Source organism: Panicum virgatum, chromosome 9K (assembly GCF_016808335.1).
Source record: "Panicum virgatum strain AP13 chromosome 9K, P.virgatum_v5, whole genome shotgun sequence".
Lineage (NCBI taxonomy): Eukaryota > Viridiplantae > Streptophyta > Magnoliopsida > Poales > Poaceae > Panicum > Panicum virgatum.
Genome location: NC_053144.1, coordinates 55,291,681 through 55,311,094, shown reverse-complemented (window position 1 = coordinate 55,311,094; position 19,414 = coordinate 55,291,681). Strand labels below are relative to the sequence as shown.

General features: G+C 45.7%; 1 protein-coding gene across 2 annotated transcripts; it reads left to right on the top strand.

The window, feature by feature from the left end:
* Positions 1-1,063: 1,063 nt before the first annotated feature.
* On the top strand, positions 1,064-7,432 carry LOC120652451 (vacuolar-sorting receptor 1-like). 2 transcript variants are annotated; one of them, XM_039930274.1, is made up of 12 exons: positions 1,064-1,784; positions 2,887-3,570; positions 3,658-3,746; positions 3,854-3,923; positions 4,001-4,084; positions 4,193-4,269; positions 4,370-4,451; positions 4,858-4,940; positions 5,022-5,088; positions 5,783-5,914; positions 6,644-6,753; positions 6,905-7,427. In XM_039930274.1, the coding sequence occupies exons 1-12, from the start codon at positions 1,481-1,483 to the stop codon at positions 7,010-7,012; spliced, it is 1,890 nt and encodes a 629-aa protein (XP_039786208.1). In that variant the 5' UTR covers positions 1,064-1,480; the 3' UTR covers positions 7,013-7,427. The 2 variants fall into 2 exon arrangements, with proteins under 2 accessions (XP_039786208.1, XP_039786206.1); XM_039930272.1 differs by having other exon boundaries at positions 1,092-1,784; positions 4,858-5,088; positions 6,905-7,432.
* The last annotated feature ends 11,982 nt before the right edge of the window (positions 7,433-19,414 follow it).

Below are 19,414 nucleotides of genomic sequence, written 5' to 3'. Positions count from 1 at the left end.
AATTTAACTTTTCCTATATATATGAAAATAATAACTTAGTACACCACGTTCATCTACGATAGCTCTAATAATTTTTATAATTTGTTTCCCATACATAAATTCAAAAAATAGGATCAATTATTCTTTCATCACTAATTTTATACGTTACTCTGTCAGCTATTTTTACTCACACCTAAAAATCAACGGATTTCTAAAAAAAAAAGTTATACTGTGCTTAGATGACCATTATGATAACATAAAATATCTAAATTTAATATTGGATTGAGTACAACAAAATATAAATTTATGTTTCATCATTCTTTTCAAGTTAATATCTTTCAAATAGACGCGCATCGCGCGTCAACCGGCCTAGTATAGTTAATCCCTCTTGTTGGGCGGCCCCGCCGGTCTTTCTTGACGTCCATGGCTCCATCCTAGGCATTTAAACTTGCATAAACAACTCAAAACCGCCCTACATATTTTTCCAAACAAATCCAAGGGTCTTCCTTTTTTGAAAAGACTACGTATTGTCTTCTGGTACCAAACGCTGCTCCTGTATCGAATCCGCCAAACCAGAGTGTCAAAAATAGGGCTCCATCACCAAAATTTTCCCTGAAAACATTATCATCCCTGAGCAAACTGGTTAGCATCGCACGAGATGTTGACCTGCAGGTAGGGGTGGTAAAGGGCCCAACATTTTCAACTAGAAAATCTAAGGATCGGGCCCTAAAAGGGCCGGGCTCTAAACATATGTATTTTTGAACTAAAAATTTTAAGGGCCATATTGGATTGTGAAGAGGCCACTAGGGCCATGGCCCATTACCACCCCTACCTGCAGGCCAGATCTCGAGGCTAATTAATTAAGATTACTACTACTAGGGAAAAAAACCAAAACCCAACTACCCTCTCAGGCTCTGACCCACGCAATCCCCGAGCTCGCGCCGTGTCCCACCGTGCACGGACGCACGAGGGCCGCCACGGGCCCGGCGCCCGGGCCCACCCATGACCGATCCAACGGCGCCGCGCGCGTCGCGACGCCGACGCGGACGGTCACTGATACCCTTCCGTGCCGCGTGGTTCGGTTAACTTTGTTGGCAGCGGGGGAGTTGGTTGGACTCGAGCAGAGCAGAGCAGCCGACGACTTCACCGCGCGGAGGCGTTCCAGGTCGTCCAACGCCTCCACCTCCATCCCCATCCCCAGCACCAGCCGATCGGCCTCGGCTGGATCTCGCCGGCCGCCTCCAATTGGCTTCCCCGCTCGGGCCGGCGGGGGTCTTTCTCTAGGCCTGCAGATCTGCGCCTGCGCCCGCGCCTCGTGGAAACCTCCGCCTCCTCGCGTTGGATCGATCCGGTTCCCCTCCGTCCCGCGCGAGTCCTTCCAAGCGATCGGAATTTCCGGCCGGGCCGGCGCGGGGATTCGGGCCTATATCGAAGCCAGGAGCCCCTCCGGGTGGTGGGATTCCGTAGGAGGGCGGTGCTCTGAGGTGATCAGGGCAGCAGGATGAGGGGGCCGGCGTGGCGGGCGCTGCTGGTGGTGCTGGCGCTGGCCTTGGCGGACGCGGCGGCGGGGAGGTTCGTGGTGGAGAAGAACAGCATCCAGGTGACGTCCCCCGACGAGCTCAAGGGCAAGTACGAGTGCGCCATCGGGAACTTCGGGGTGCCGCAGTACGGGGGCACGCTGCACGGCTGGGTCGAGTACCCCAGGACCAACCGGAAGGGGTGCCAGAGCTTCGACCAGTTCGACATCTCCTTCAAGCCCAAGAAGGCCGGGGGACGCCCCAACTTTGTCCTCCTCGACCGCGGAGGTGATGGAGATCATTATGTCTTTGCCCCCCCCCCCCCCCCCCCCCCCTTTTTTTTTTTGGAAATACTGTCTGCTTGGTCAAATTAGTGAACCGAATTAGATAGCCTTTCATGGAGGAAATACTCCTACAGCTGTCTAGCTCTATTTGGCATTAATTACTGGTCAGTTATCTTCCTGCTAGCTGAGGAGGTGCTGCGTGGCTTTCTATTTTTGGCTTCTATTCCGTTGGATGTAGGCATGTAGCAGTATATATGATCCTCTTCCTGTGAGCTATGGCTATCCACCTATTGGTCCGATTGAACACCTATATCACTTCTAGAGGAATTGCTTTAGTTTGCATCCGGGGAGCAGATCATTTGAACTACTTGTGGCATACAGAATTGGCAACACAGTAAATTTGATATTCATTGAAAAGGAGTTAAGAATATGCTCATTTGTATGAGATGGTTTTACCGTTTAGCTTAATTACTTTTGATGGCTATCTTTATGGTTTATTTCCATTTGTGACAAACTTGAAGTCATGCTTGATTTGTATGATTACTAATTATCAGCAGGTACCTGATTATTTGCCATATTTTAGCCTGTTGTGTTGATATTATTTGAACCTTTGTTTAGCTATGGTTCCTATGGTGTCAGAACCAGAGTATGCTAAATGATAAAATTCTATACAAAGCATATCTTCAAACTGGTGCCATGCAGAGCTGCAATAGCAAAATAAGGTTCATATTATATGTTTAAATAGAAACTATAACTGCATATGTTTTCACATTAAAGTTGGAATAGGATTCACAGGTTCTCCATATGATAGTATAGACTTTTCTGTTTCACAACCTATTCATCCTTTTAGGAGGGCTCCATAATCCATATCACCATATGGCATATAAGGCAGAATTGATCAAGGAAAATCATATATTCTCTGTTTGTTAGATAACAATATTGATGATGTTGCTCTTGTTGCAAAACATTAAAGTATTAATAGATCTTTTTTTAGACAAAGTATTAATAGATCTGCGTGCTTAAAAGTTCTGCTACGCATTACTGGAATTTTCAACCATGTTTGGAAAAGCTTATTCTAATTCTCTAGTCTATTTTGTTTTGAACAGAATGCTTTTTCACCATCAAGGCATGGAATGCCCAAAATGCTGGAGCTGCCGCAGTTCTTGTTGTGGATGACAAGTCAGAACCTTTAATCACAATGGACAACCCAGAAGAAGGCAAAGAACACCTAGAAAACATCACTATTCCCTCAGTGCTTATAACAAAGAAATTGGGAGATCAACTTAAGAAATCTGCAGAAGCAGGTGACATGCTTAGCGTTCTTCTGGACTGGAGAGAATCTCTTCCTCACCCCGATGAGCGTGTAGAGTATGAATTCTGGACAAACAGCAACGATGAATGTGGTCCTAAATGTGATATGCAAATGGACTTCGTGAAGAGCTTCAGAGGAACTGCACAAGTTCTTGAGAAAAAGGGTTACACCCAGTTTACTCCACATTATATTACATGGTATTGTCCAGAAGCTTTTGTCACGAGCAAACAATGCAAATCACAATGCATCAATCATGGGAGATATTGTGCACCAGACCCAGAACAAGATTTTAGCCAAGGATATGATGGAAAAGATGTTGTGGTTCAAAATCTACATCAAATTTGTGCATTCAAGATTGCTAATGAGACTGGCAAGCCATGGTTGTGGTGGGATTATGTGCACGACTTTGCACTTAGGTGCCCAATGAAGGATAAGAAATACACACATGACTGTGCCAGTGATGTTATCAAGTCACTTGGTAATTTGCTAATTCCCTATTTTTTATCTTTTTTAGTAATATATGACTAAGTTACTGTCAAATATCTAATGTGAAACCTCGTTACAGGATTGGATGTTGAGAAGGTAAACAAGTGTGTTGGGGATCCTGATGCTGATGAGGAAAATGAAATTCTAAAGGCAGAACAAGATGCTCAGGTATGACCGTATTCATAAAAGTAGCATGTTCGTTAACGAGCACTACATGGCTGCATATTTGCATTGATTTATGGTATGTTTAGTAGCTCTATTCTTTTATTGTATAGATCGGCCACGGTAAAAGAGGAGATGTCACAATATTGCCGACCCTTGTCATCAACAGCAGGCAATACAGAGGTCTGCCACTATTTTGTAGCACCGTCTTTTGGGTTCAAAATGTCAGTGCATCACATTTTAGTTTTTTACCCCTTCAGGTAAGTTAGACAAAGTTGCTGTCCTGAAAGCAATCTGTTCAGGATTCGAGGAGACAACTGAACCTGCTATTTGTTTGAGTGAAGGTATGTAAGCCCCCTTTTTCTTACTGCAGAAGTGTTTTCCTAAGATCTTATCTGATGTGATATGTACTCCCCCCCCCCCCCCCACCCCCCCAACCCCCGTCTCTATAGACATTCAAACAAATGAGTGTTTGGACAACAATGGCGGTTGCTGGCTGGACAAGGCTAATAATGTTACTGCTTGCAAGGTAGCTTTCTAATGACACACATGCTACTGGCACTTCACCTTTCCTTCTTTCTCAAATTTTATTTGGTAAAAGGTTTAATTGCCTTATATGAAAAATGCAGGATACCTTCCGTGGGCGTGTTTGTGAGTGCCCTATTGTGAAAGGTGTAAAATTTGTTGGTGATGGATATACCCATTGTGAAGGTACTCTATGATTTAGTTCTAGCCCTACAATGGTATTAAGTTATTTCTATAATGGATTTTTCTGATCAGTTAAGAATTATTATTACCTTGATTTTCTGTCTTGTCATTTTGGACATTACATGGCCTCCAATTCAATTACTTTTTTCCATGTTACAGATATTATTGATAAATGGATAGTATGGAAACAATTTTGATGAAAAAACCCATAATACTATTTCACAAATCTAAATGCTTGTACACCAGTGGTTCAAGTTTTGAAATGTTGACTACACACACAGTCTAAGAGATTGTTGTAATTTAATGTTGTTTGCCGTACTATGTAGCATTGTACTTTTGCACGATAGCATCTTTTATCAGATGTATGTTAGTTGATAGTAAATCTTTGATTGACATTTGCCATGGTCAGCTTCTGGTATTGGTAGGTGTGAGATCGGTAATGGAGGGTGCTGGCAGGATACTAAAGATGGGAAGACAATCTCTGCCTGCTCAGTAAGCAGATGTTCTCTTGAGACATTAGTTTTTGCTTTCCAGTTTGTTGACAGTGTAAAATCTAAATGTGGAATTCTGCAGAACGAAGTATCTGAAGGGTGTAAATGTCCAGCAGGTTTCAAGGGTGATGGAGTAAAAAGTTGTGAAGGTATCATTCAGAAACTAGATTTTTTACAGCCTTGAATGCAACATTATTCTGAAGGGGCATGAATTGATTTGTATATTGGGGCATAAGTTGATTTTTATATTGGATCAAAAAGGAATATCTTTACAAAGGACACACTGAGCATATAGCAAAGTTCTAAAATCCCAGGGACACAGATAAGAAAACTCAAGGTTCAGCTCAACCAACCATGAGCAAAGCCAATTATGGTAATATCAGAAAAGTATCGTATGAGCCTATGACACAAGATACTGTAAAATGAAGGTTTCTCAATCAGAGTTGCTACCGGCCTCCTTGCAATCACAATAGAAGACTATCCACCCTAGTGACCTGGACCCAAGAAAATTCAACTTATAATCCTACCAAATGTGTTGTTTTTGGTGCCATTTCAGCACATCTCTGATCCAACAGACACCTAAAAGTTATATGATCAACAGTTGCGCTCGTTATCATTGTCACACCCTACATCACCATCCCAGTCGCATTCAACATTGATTACCCTTATCGTTTTAGCACTTCACATTTATCCAAGACTGGTACTGTTTGAGAAGATAATCTCTTACTTGGAGATGCAGTAAAATTCACCCTATGAGCATGGTTCTATAATCCTGAATTTTGAAATTTCAGAGTAATATGAAAACATTTCGGTGATTTATTTTAATCTACCTATTTGCTGCAGATATTGATGAATGCAAAGATAAACTTTTCTGTCAGTGCAAGGGTTGCAGCTGCAAGAACACATGGGGAAGCTACGAGTGCAGCTGTGGTGATGAAAAAATGCTGTACATGAGAGAGCATGACACTTGCATCAGTGAGTAGCTGACCTGAACCTTTTTATAGCCATTGTTTCTGTCTCTTCATATTTCCCTTGCAAGCACCTGTTTAAGTGATGAGAAGCAACACACTTGCAAAATGCTTTCTTTTGTTTGAGATGATTGATATCTCCATTTAAAGAATGAAAGAAATTCGCTGCTTCTGAGTCGTCACGTAATTTCTGAAATAACGCCCAATCACGCACTAGTTGATTAATAAATAGTGATCAGCCTTACTGTGTGATCGTTCTAACAAAGCTATTATTAGTGAGATCACTGGAACTATATATCCTGGGAACTGTAAATGTATCTTCATCTACAAAGCATATGTGCCGTTTCAGTCTTAAGTTGATACCACATATGCTTTCATCAATGTGTTCTTGCCTCTTTAAAGTTTCTTCCTGTTTCTAATAAGATGCTCTATCTTTCGAAATTGCTTTACGTGAAACGGCATGTAATCATCACAGTTTTATTGATGGAATTTGTGGACCTACCTAAATGGAAATAGTTGTGTTCTGGTCATTATCAGTTCTTAGGTCTTCTTTTCCTCAAGCGTCACTCTAGTGGTGTGGACTTCACTTTAGCAGTAACTGATGCACGTGTGTATAAATAATTTTATATGTACTATTAAATGCAAGATATTTTGCGCAAGTAAAGTGGACAGCTATTCATTTCCCCTTTTTGTATACTAGTCTTGTACCATTTTCTAAAGTCTAAACGCCGTGCAGGCAAAGAGGGAACTACCGCAACTGTTGGCTGGAGCTTCCTCTGGGTTATCTTCTTGGGACTTGTTTTTGCTGGGGTTGGAGCATACGCAGTGTACAAATACAGGCTGAGGGTAAAACAACTACACGTCTCTCAATCTCCTCGCTACCCTTTAGTCTTTACTTGCAAGCGATCACATTTTGGACTTGTCTTTCTAGTTATTACTATGATGGCGATACATTTAGTCCTGCCTGATCCAAATCTTCTTTATTATTTGCCATCAGAGCTACATGGATTCGGAGATCCGCGCCATCATGGCTCAGTACATGCCCTTGGATAACCAAGAAGGAGCAAACCAGCAGCATCATGTCGCGCATGCGGATGATATTTGAAACGGCTCTCCTTTTCTGGAGCAGCATAGGATGAGCGTGCAGCATTTCACCTGTGCTGCCGCATCGGTGTACATCAGACTTTGCAGAGGTCAACTAGCCGTGAAGATATGGGTTGTGTGCGGGGAGATTTGCCGTACCATGTATGATTCTAAGAGACACATTGTTGTGCACCTCTGTTACGACACAGGATGAACAGCATAGGCATAGGGGATGATACCATCATAGTTTAGCCTTCGGTCACCTTTAGTTATTCTCCAAACTTTTGTGTGAGCTCGTGTTGCCACATTTCATACATGTCTGCAGTGTAAATACTGTTGTTCAACCTATAGATTTTCTCTTGCCATTACATGAATAAAGCTTGGGCTAACATGGCTACAAGCGCTATATGTACCAATGCTCCAAAGCATTGGTTTTACATAACTGTAGCTATGATTATGGGTCAGTATTTTACAATTGCTGTTGGAACCTGTCGGGTGCCATGATTAGAGGCACTCTAATTAGGGGACTAAAATCGCCCTAAAAACGTAAACACATGTGTTAGACAACCGGGCTTACGAAGTCTTACAGCCTCCTTTCAATCTGGAATAAAGGAAAGGACTCAAAGAAGTCCAACACGCGGTCCACGTACACAGTGCCCCATCCGCATCCCTCTCGAACCCGCGTCTCCGCCTCGCTCGAGGGTAGCGGGCATACCCTCGAGAGAGCAGATCAACTCCGCCTCGCTCGAGGCCACCCCTCGACAGAAAGGACAAACAGTCCTTCCGCTCACCTGCCCGCCGCACGGAGGCATTAAATGCCAACCACTCCTCCACAGAGCCCGGGTCTGACGGCGTCAGGCCGCCATTCCTCACAGTAGCTGTGACCGGAGCCCGTCCACCAATTCCGGTCACTACTCCACCATTCCGGACGCTGTGGCGACACTGTGGGAACCTGCGACGCAGTGAAAGACGTGCTCGGCACTGCTCCAGCCACTGTACTGCCAACTCCACATACCTCCTTCAAACTTCCCCCTCCGTGGATCCCTTGAGCGGCATGGGCACGACCCTCGGAAGCGGCTCTGGCCTTGACCAGGATATGACCCTGGCCTGCAGGACCCTCGGAACGTCGCCACGCCACGCCTGGAGGACGGTACCCCCTACAGCAACGACCACGCCGCCCGCTGGAGCTACAAGGACACCGGCGCGATCTCCGCAAGGCCAAGGACGACGCCCAGGACGACTGTCACGCCAGACGCCATACCCCACAATATACTTTCCACAGTGCTCGACCACTGCGCCCCCGCGATTCGGGGAGAAGACGACGACTTCCACGATCTCCTGTGCATGTACACCGCCCCTCCTTGTGTCTATAAAAGGAGGCGGGCTTTATCTTGGGAGGTTGGTCGATCCGGTAGAACACAACACTCAGCACTACTCACAGAGCACATACGCTCTTCTGAGCCCCGATATTGGCACTCGCCTCAATCAATTCCTCCTCTAGCAGAGACCTAGGAGCTTCCCTCCCTCTCTCACCTCGCTTGTACCCCCTACAACAGGCACCCCCGGAGCAAGACAGTACAGTGCTCTCACACACCCCTTTGCTGAACGTACGGCCCCCACGGCCGGAACTAGGATAAACCCGTGCGTGACTGTATTGCCTCTTGCATCAATCAAGGTTCTATCCGAAACATTATACTTGGAGAGCATTGATCTTGACATATCAATCAAGGTTCTATTTTTCCTCTCAACAAGACCATTTTGTTCCGGAGTGTACTTGGTTGAGAATTCATGCTTGATTCCTTTCTCATCACACCATTCCTCAACTCTTGTGTTTCTAAACTCACTTCCATTGTCACTCCTCACTTTCTTCACTTTGAGCTCAAATTCATTTTCGGCCCTTGTAAAGAATTTCTTGAATGTGTCATATGTATCGGCCTTGTCATGAAGAAAGAAAACCCATGTGTATCTTGAGTAATCATCCACTACCACAAGACAATAGCAATTTCCACCAATACTTCTATAAGTTGTAGGACCAAATAAATCCATGTGCAATAATTCCAAAGGTCTCTCGGTTGACATGACACTCTTAGTGGGATGAGTATTTGCAACTTGCTTTCCGGCTTGACATGCACTACAAAGCTTATCTTTATCAAACTTCACATTCTTCAAGCCAACTACTAAATCATGCTTCAAAAGTCGGTTGAGTTGTTTCATGCCAACATGACCAAGCCTTCTATGCCATAACCAACCCAAAGATGATTGAGTGAATAAGCAAGTGGACAAATTTGCCTCTTTAGTTGCAAAATCCACAAGATATACATCCTCATGTCTAAATCCCGTAAAGATGTGATCTTTTCCATCCAAGCTAGTCACTACAACATCATCTTTAGTGAAACTACACTTATATCCAAAATCACAAAGTTGAGTGACCGCTAAGAGATTAAACTTGAGAGAATCAACTAACAATACATTTGAGAGAGAATGATTGCTTGAGATAGGAATTGTACCAACTCCTTTGACTTTGCCCCGGCTATTGTCACCAAAGATAATGTCACTATAGCCACCAACATTCTCATCTAGAGAGGAAAACATCATTTGATCTCCGGTCATGTGTTGAGTGCATCCACTATCAAGCACCCAATGTCTTCCCCCGGACTTGTAATTCACCTACAAAGAGGAAGTAACCTTTTTAGGTACCCAAACTTTCTTGGGTCCTTGAACGTTAGTAACCACATTAGTGACCAAGACTTTTGGCACCCAAATGGCATTCTTTTTAGCACCATTTATAGGTATCCCAACAAATTTTGCACTAACATTGCCATTTGAATTTTTCATAAGCATGTAACTTGAATCAAAGGATATGACTTTCTTGTTGGTGCAATTCTTCTCAACATGTCCAACCTTCTTGCATTTTTCACAATATGGCTTGCCACTACTCTTCACAAAGGTAGTTTTGGTTTGCACAAAAGCCTTCTTCCCTTTCTTAGGAATATATCCAAACCCTTGCTTGTTCAAGGTGAACTTTTGGCTTGCCCAACAATGATTAAACTTTGCTCTACTATCATAGCATTTTCTCAAATCATTTGTCAAGCAAGTAACCTCTTTTTTTAATAAATCATTTTCCATAATGAGAGATTCATTGCAAGATGAGTTATCAATTTTAGTGCACAAAGAACTAGTAGAGCTAGAGCCATAAGATTTATCATCAATTAAATCACAACTAACACCAATGCTCAATGTTGCTTTTCTTTCATGACTAAGCAAGGTATTGTGAGCTTCCTCAAGCTTCTCATGAGTTTCTTTGAGATTCTCATGAGAAGTCTTTAGCTCCTCATAGGAATCTTGAAGAGAAGTAAACTTCAACTTCAAGTCCCTCAACTTAGCCTTTTCCTTTGTCATGAATTCATCGGCATCATTAAGCATTTCAACAAGATCATCATATGAAAGTTCATCAAGTTCACCATCTTGTTGTACCTTTGCACCACCCTTTGCCATAAGACAATGTGGCGTAGAGAAGAGTGATGGAGCCTCCTTGATGGCGATCCCGGCAACTCCCTTAGATGGCTTATCATCATCATCATCATCATCATCGGAGCTTGCATCGGAATCCCATTCAACAAAATATGCTTGGCCATTCTTTTTCTTCTTGATGAACTTCTTCTTCTTCTTTTCATCATTTTTCTTGTCCTTTTTCTTGTTTGGACAATTTACAATGATATGACCTACTTCACCACAATTGAAGCAAGTCTTGTCCACAAAAGGATTTTTTCTTGATGATTGACCTCTCTTGCCAAAGTTCTTCTTGCTCATCATTCTATTGAATCTCTTGACAAAGAGAGCCATCTCCTCATCCGATTCTTCTTCTTGGCACCCACTTTCTTCTTCATTTTTGCTATCTTGAGCTTTGAATGCCACACTTTTCTTTTTCACATCAATTTCTCCACCATGAGCTTCATCTTGAGACTTCTTGAACATGTCATGGGTGAGAATTTCTCCCAATATTTGTGTGGGAGTTGCGGTCTTCACATTTGACCTTACAAGTAAGGTCACAATTGTGTCATATCTTTCCGGAAGACATCTAAGAAACTTGTGGTTGAAATCCCCATCCGGTACCTCAAATCCAAGTCCCTTGAGGTCATTCACAATGTCATTTAGCCGGTTGAACATCTCGGCTATACTCTCATCCTTCTTCATGGTGAATTCACTAAAATTCCCTTTGAGCAAATATAACTTGGCCTCCTTCACGGTTGATGTGCCCTCATGAATTTCCATGAGCTTCTTCCATATGTCATTTGCATTTGTGAGACTCTTGACTCTATTAAATTCATTCACATCAAGAGCACTAAAGAGCACATTAACCCCTTGATCATTTAGTGTCTCATTTTCCTCATCTAGGGGTGTCAAACTCTTTGGGTCCAAAATGACATATCCATCATTTACTACTCTCCATAGCTTTCTACTCATGGCTTTGAGATGAGCCGACATCCTAGTCTTCCAATAATCATAATTGTTCCCATCAAAGAACGGTGGCTTCCCAACATGAATCCCATGACAACTAGTCATTGTTCTACTCCAAGATGGTTAAATCCTTAATTAATGGAGTACTTAGCTCTGGTACCACTTGTAGGATCAAGAACACCGACTAGAGGGGGGGTGAATAGGCGGTTTAAAATCTAAAACCAATAACACTAGAGAAATTTAATTAGTAACAAAGGAAAGCCCTATGTCATGCTATTACTATCTCTAGATGGGTTTGCAACCTAGGGTGACAAGACACAAATCAAGCTCTAGTAAAGTAAATTGCTCAAAGTAAAGACAAGAATAAAAGAGAGCAAGAGTAGTAACCGAGCTTGACACAAGAATATATCCCGTGGTGTCGATGACTTGCCGGTCACCCCTAATCCACGTTGAGGTGGATTCCAAGAATCAACCGCTCCTCTATCAAGAACCTCTTGATCTTGAGCCGGCTTGAATCAAGGAACCGCTCCACACCTCGATTCCACTAGAGTTGCTCTTCACCACTCCGGTGAGGTGAGCACAAGACCTCTCACAACCGAAATCGGGGCTCCTCAACAATCTCCTTGGAGGTGCTCCACGAAATCCACTTCTCCAAGCCGTCTAGGTAGCGGCAACTCCCAAGAGTAACAAGTTGATGACGCTTGCTTGAAGTTTCCCTAATGCCACAAAGCTCAAACTCTTGATGCAATGCACTAGGAAGCTCTCACACTCTTAAAAATGCAATCTCTAAGCAAGTGTGTGTGAGAGAGGGATGCCTTAGCTCTAATGTGTCAAGAATGCAATCCAAATGGCCAAGAGAGTCACCCAATGGCCGGGCATTGGGTATATATAGACATCCCTCCAAAAACTAGCCGTTACACTCTTTTCTGCGAAGTCGCGGACCGTCCGCGGTTCAAAAACCGGACTGTCCGCCGTTATAAACCAGTGAGTCAGAGTGCATTTAATGCATGTCAGAACTAGCCGTTAAGCCCTGGCGGACCGTCCGCGCACCAGTGGCGGACCGTCCGCAGTTAAGAGTTCCAACCCACCAGAGACTAACATCGTCTCTGGAACAACTTTGAGATTAGCCTGCGGACCGTCCGCGCCTCAGGAGCGGACCGTCCGCAGTTTAACTTTTCAGCCCAAACCAGAGAAACAACGTCTCTGGTACAAATTTGAAATTAGCCGGCGGACCGTCCGCGCCCCATGGCCGGACTGTCCGCCGTTCAACTTTGAAGCCCACACCAGAGAGACACCCTTTCTGGTACAAAAAAGAAATACAATAGCGGACCGTCCGCCCACCTGGGCCGGACTGTCCGCCAGCCTACCAGAGCCTCTGCAAGCTCTCTGGAACGATCGCGGACTGTCCGCCCCTCTGGGCTGGACTGTCCGCCAGCCCACCAGAGCCTCTGCAAGCTCTCTGGAAACAGGCGCGGACTGTCCGCCCCTCAGGTGTGGACTGTCCGCCGTTACTCAGTGAGCTCTCGAACTTAGTCTATTTCAAAACTTTTCAAAACGCCGTTAGCCCTCATGCATGCAACTAGACATTTTGAGCAAAATGGCACTAAAGACCCGTCAAGCATGAGTTCATAACCCCTCTTGATAGTACGGCTAACTATCCAACAAATCCGGTCACTTTTCAACCACTAAACGCCTTGTGACCGGTAAAATACAAAGGCCCTATTTTATACCTTTGCCTTGAGCCCGAGCTTTGCTCATCATCTCCAAAATTCCATACGTACACAACCGAATCTCTTTCATCCGTGGATCAACCTATACTCATTATATCAAATGAAATCGTTAATCCACAAACCGTTGTCATTAATTACCAAAACTCGAATTAGGGGCCTAGATGCTTTCAGAAGGAGACTTCATTGCCCTCTGAAAACAAAGATTACAAAGGGTTACTGGCTCGAAGCCGTCGAAAAGTACAAACACATTGCCACCAACGTGACAATTTTCCCTGTCTTGGGGAGGAGCGAGCGCCGATGAAGAGCACCGAGTCCTTGGCCGACATTACGACCAGACTGCTCGAGATTGCGAGGAGCAGCCCCTAGACCGCACAGGTCCGAAGGGATGCCCTTCTCGCAAACTTTCTTCTAGCTTCTCCTCCACCGAAGACCTTGCGGGGGGCCAAGCTGGCGGATAGCACCCTCTACGCCACCTCCCCGAGAGCAACATTGTCGCCAAGAGGGACGATGCGAAGAACGGCCGCCAAACCTGGCGCCGACGCCATGGTCAGGCGTCTCAACGACCCTTCAGGCTGAGGGACATCGTAGAGGCAGGGCCCCACAGGCCCAATGTTCTTCTGCTAATCCCACTGAAACTGAGGGATGGTGAGCACGCCCTCTCCAGTTTTCCCCCGCTGCTCGCAAACATTCTTCTAGCATCAAAGCCTAAAGAAGCCAGGCCACCCCATACGGGGGACAGCCGTGAAAGGCAAAGGGACACATTACGAGACTTAGGCATAGCTAGAAGTAAGAGCAGGGAAGTTGTGACACCCTAGGTGTCTGCACAGTAGTTGTGAATCTATTTTATGCATCATGTGCTTGATTTGCTTGAAAAAGGATCTTTTTGTAAATATAAAGGTTATATGTGTAATTATGATTTTATGCAAGGTCCTTTTTATAGTTATATTTGAATAGGTCGTGGAATTATAGCTTTTGTGGAGGGTGTTTTTGCAAAATTTAACGCATTTATTACATGGCAGCAAATTTTGCTTTTAAGTTTAAGTTTAAAGTGAATTTGCATTGAAAAAGACAAAATTCCTTGGAATTCAAAATCCCTCCTATGTTTTCAAAAATAGCTCTTGAATCTTTGATCAAATAAATTTTTGCACAACATCAAAGTTGTAGATCTTGAAAAGTTGAACAACTTTCATGTTGGGCACTTTTTCATTTGAGCCCTATTTTAAAAGTTATCGCTGGTTTACAGTTGGGTCCCTGGAATTTTTGGAAATTGCGTTTAGGTCCCTTTTCCCCTTCCTCCAGCTTGCTTGCCTGCTTCCCCTGCCGTCGCCGCTGTGCAGTGCCGCCACCCGCCGTGGAGGACCAGCCCGGCCACCTCCTACTACGCGCTGGCGCCCACGCGTCGCGCTGCACCTCCTCCACCCGCCCGTTGCCCTCGCGCTGTGCCTCTCCTCGTTCCGCCACGCGCCCAGAGGACCGCCGCCGGCCGCCACCTCGACGCCGCCGTGGGCAGCACGGGTCAGAGCCCGCCGCTCTCTCCTTTCGCGCGCATTAAAACCAGGAGGACCCCATCCTTCTTTTCCCTTCGCTCATTTGCCGATTCCTCGCTCCCACGCCCCAGAACAGCACCGCCGCTCCGCTCGAACACCGGCGAGCCCAGGCCCGCCGTCAACCCACCTCTCCGCAGCTCCTCCGCCCGCGCTGACCCCCTAGCGAGCTCCGCCGTGACCTTGCGCAGCTCGCAGCCCCCTTCTCCTCGCCCAATCCCCTCTGGAACCACCCCGCCGCCGTAGCCGAGCTCCGCCAGCCGCCGCTCGCCGTCAACGCCCGCTGCCGCTCGCCGTCAACACCCGCCGCCGCTCGCCGTCAACGCCCTAGCTCCGGCCCTCCTCTCGAGCTCCCAAGCCACCCAGAGGTGCGCCTCGGCCTGCTGAACCTCCCACGCCCCTCCACTCTCGCCGCCGCGCGGATTTGGCGGTCAAACCCTCGCTCCCCTTCTCTGACCTCGGCAAGGACCTCCCTGCTAGAATTCAAAGAAATCCGGGGGGTTATTTGAATAGCTTGTGGCTCAAATGAATAGTAGCAGCAAGGGCTTATTTGTTATTTCTAGCTGTAAATTTTGAAATTCAATAGAAATTCGTAGAAAATTCGTAAAATAGAAAATCTAGTTGTTCTGGAATCCTTGTGTAAAGCTCTATGCAGTAGAATCAAAATATGATGGATGTTTGTTGAAAGTTTTTGCTGTACAAATTGATTTGTGTTACTAGGTGCATAAAGGCTAGTTGTTTTATTTTTTTTCTTAACTATTACTTGAAGCCATGTCTTACAGTGAAATTTTCATGGTTATTTGTTCATGTTATACTAGTATTTCTATAAAAAATTTCGTGGTCAGTTCTCATGTGTAGCTATTTTTTTATTTAATCCTTGTTAGTAGACTTTAATTATGATAAATAGTTTGTTTTGATGATAAATCATGAAAATATTTATGAGTGTTCTTTTTGAATATTTTAGCTTGTCCATGAAGTTTGAGAACCAGTTCATGACTAGGATAGAAGTTAAAAATGAATCTTGTTAGATTGATGTCTGTTTTGTTTATTTTCTCATAATTATTTATATCCGGAATAAATTCTAAAAAATTTATGAGATGTTCATAATCATATGAAGTATGTTCTGTTAAATTTTGAGCTTCTGTTTTCCTCAGTTTTAACCTGTATAATTCAATATTATTATAGGTGTTGTCTGATTACATGAATTGTTCTGGATAATTGGCTACAAGTTTTGGGATGAATTTTTCAGGATAGATAGTTCTGTTTACCTTATGTTTGATGTAATTTTTGTTGAATTTACTACTATATGTGTGCTGAATTGTTTATTTTTTGGCAAACCATGAATTGCAAGCTATAGGATTTCAGTACCACTTGTTTATGAAGTTAGTAAGCTTCTTTTGTGCCGTTGATCATAATGCCTTGTGTAGTTAGATATGTTGAGTTACTACTCTATAAACAATTGCCCATGTGTGTATAATTTTGTTTGCTTAGCTTCACCACATCGTGAGCGTGTTTATAATTTCATCTCTTGCATCACATATAGATACGTCTGCTCTATCGGACGGGACGTACGAGCTGATCCCGGATTCCGAAAGAGGTGATCTCGAAGCCCAGGTGAACACTGCTGTACTAACTGAAGCCCCGGACCAAAGTTCGGAAGAGCCCAGGGCTGAAATAGTTAGTGACTACCGAGAAGGCAAGCCCCGGACATAACCTATATTTCAAATTATTACCATTTATTGTTATTACTTACTTGTGCATTTACAGTTCTTAGGATTTGAATTGAAACCCTAGGTGCATGATCCTAGGAACCTATGTACTGAACACTAGACCTGAGTTCGAATAACTACTAAGCTTATAGGACCGGTAAAAGTCGAGTGATTGTCTGTCACTCGCGAGCTCTATAGGAACTGCTTGTTTACTTTCTGTTATCAATATAAGGACGACAGACGGGGGTGTGTTCGATATCATGACCTTGTGTGAGACCCCGTCTGTGTTGATGAACTTGCTAAGGTCGCGGTGTGTGGTAGTGCTGGTTAAGTTTTTGAACGTACTAGCCACATGCCGTAAATATGGTACGCGGTAAGCCTAGTAGCCGATTGGACCGGGGAGTGGATATACCTATCACTCTCTCTTTAGAGACAGGCTTTTAAATTTTATTGTTGATCAACACTGCGACTTCGAGGGACAAGGTTGGACCTTGGAGCCCTGTAGTCGGTGAGAGTGACCCTATCCACAAGCCGGAAAGAAAAGGTAAACGGTTGTTTGGGAACGACCCGACGGTGTTCCAAACGTGTGTGTTAGGTCTGCCTGGCCAGGTTAACAAATTCGATTCGAATCGTCTGCTTCCCATAGTTTGGGACTGCTTGATCTCTTTGCCACACAGAGTAATAAGAGCAACATTGTTATGATCAATCTTGATGTTTGCTTAAAGTTCTACCATGGTTGTATAGTAGTTGCTTACATAGAATGGTTAATCAACTAGAATCTTGGAAGCTAAAATTTGAAAGTAAGGACCTACTCTTTATTGCTTTTCAGCAAAAGGAAAACCAGAGCCTCACAAAACCCTGCATAGTCTAGTTAAGTGGGCTACGTATACCCGTTGTTGGTTAAGTCTTGTTGAGTATTAGAATACTCAGCCTTGCTGTTGAAACCCTTTTCAGGTATGAGTTTTGAGGATCAGATCGCTAGCTTGACCTATCCCTGATCTTTGCCTCCTGGCTGGTCCGTAGAGTGGGATACGTCTTCGGCCGGCTTTGACCCTGACGAGTGATACCTTGCTTGGGCTAGCTTGGTATACTTCTGCGACGTGTTGTAGTCGTCGTTTTCTCTTCCGCTGTTTAAACTCTGAAGCTTTACCCTTATGCTTTGTATAACTGTTTTACAAACTTTGGTTCTGTAATAAGTACTTTGAAACATGTTGTACTCACTACTTTGCCTGTGTTGTAAAATTTGTGGTTGTAATATCTCTGAACTCGCCTTCGTGCAGGGTATGCTTCTTCGATCCGAGAACCGGTGGTTGTATCGGGACGTTACCCGACAGACCAAGAATTGTTCCGTTTGAAGTGCGTTTGAGCCGGTGTTGCCGTTATGGTGATGGCCTGCGCACTTGAGCCGGGATAATTCAGGTGGTTCTGCCACAGAAGTTGGAGAGGAAAAGGTGTCCCACTATCCCTATTTATAGCTGCGTCGGGCGCCAAGCCTTAAGCCTATCGCAGGGGGAAGGCTTGGACCGCCCGTGACTGCGCGTCACCCCACGAGTGAAAGATGCCCTCGGTTACCGTGCCGAGATGTGACCAGACAGGGCAAAGCCGAGCCCCTGGACGCTGAGCCGCGCAGCATCGGCGCTGGCCGACTGCCCTCGAACGGCGCGTCGCAAGGCAACCAAGGAAAGCAGGGCTGAGACCCTGAATGCGGGACAACGCGGCATTAGCACCGGCTGCAGAGCAGCAGGCGCCATCATGATCCTGGCCTGCTCAGCACGCTGACGTGTCTGGTCACCCCAAAACAAAATAAGAAGGGGAGCGTGCCTCGGCCTACTTTTTCTGCAGGCGCACTACCCCGACCGACGAGTTGTCATGTCCACCAGGCAAGCGCCCGGACGCGCACGGCGGGAACGCGACGCCGATCGGTCACATCAAGGGATAAGATTACCAAATACCCTTTGGCCGAATCCCCCGACTCGACCAAAGGCTCGGGGGCTACTGTCGGGTACAATGATTAGGGGCACTCTAATCAGGGGACTAAAATCGCCCTAAAAACACAAACATGTGTTAGGCAACCGGGCCCACGAAGGCCTACAGCCTCCTTCTAATCTAAAAGAAATGAAATGACTCAAAGAAGCCCAACACGCGGCCCACGTACACAGTGCGGCCCATCCGCACCCCCTCGAACTCGCGGGGCAATCTCCGCCTCGCTCGAGGGCTCCTCGCCGAGACCCTCGACCGCGCCCCGCGTCTCCGCCTCCCTCGAGGGTAGCGGGGTTACCCTCGAGAGAGCAGATCGACTCCGCCTCACTCGAGGCCACCCCTCGACAGGAAGGACAAATGGCCCTTCCGCTCACCTGCTCGCCGTACGGAGGCATTAAATGCCAACCACTCTTCCACAGCGCCCAGATCAGACGGCGTCAGGCCGCCTTTACTCACAGTGGCTGTGACCGGAGTCCCGTCCGCCAACTCCGGTCACTGCTCCACCATTCCGGATGCTGTGATGACACTGTGGGAACCTGCGACGCAGTGAAAGACGTGCTCGACACTGCTCCAGCCACTGTACTGCCAACTCCCCATACCTCCTTCAAACTTCCCCCTCCACGGAGCCCTCGAGCGGCATGGGCACGACCCTCGGAAGCGGCTCTGGCCTTGACCAGGACAAGACCCTGGCCTGCAGGACCCTCGGAACGTCACCACGCCACGCCTGGAGGACGGTACCCCCTACAGCAACGACCACGCTGCCCGCTGGAGCTAGAAGGACACCGGCGCGATCTCCGCAAGGCCAAGGACGACGCCCAGGACGACTGCCGCGCCAGACGCCATACCCCACAGTATACTTTCCACATTGCTCGACCACTGCGCCCCCGCGATTCGGGGAGAAGACGACGACATCCACGATCTCCTGTGCATGTATACCGCCCCTCCTTGTGTCTATAAAAGGAGGAGGCGGGCTTTATCTTGGGAGGTTGGTCGATCCGGTAGA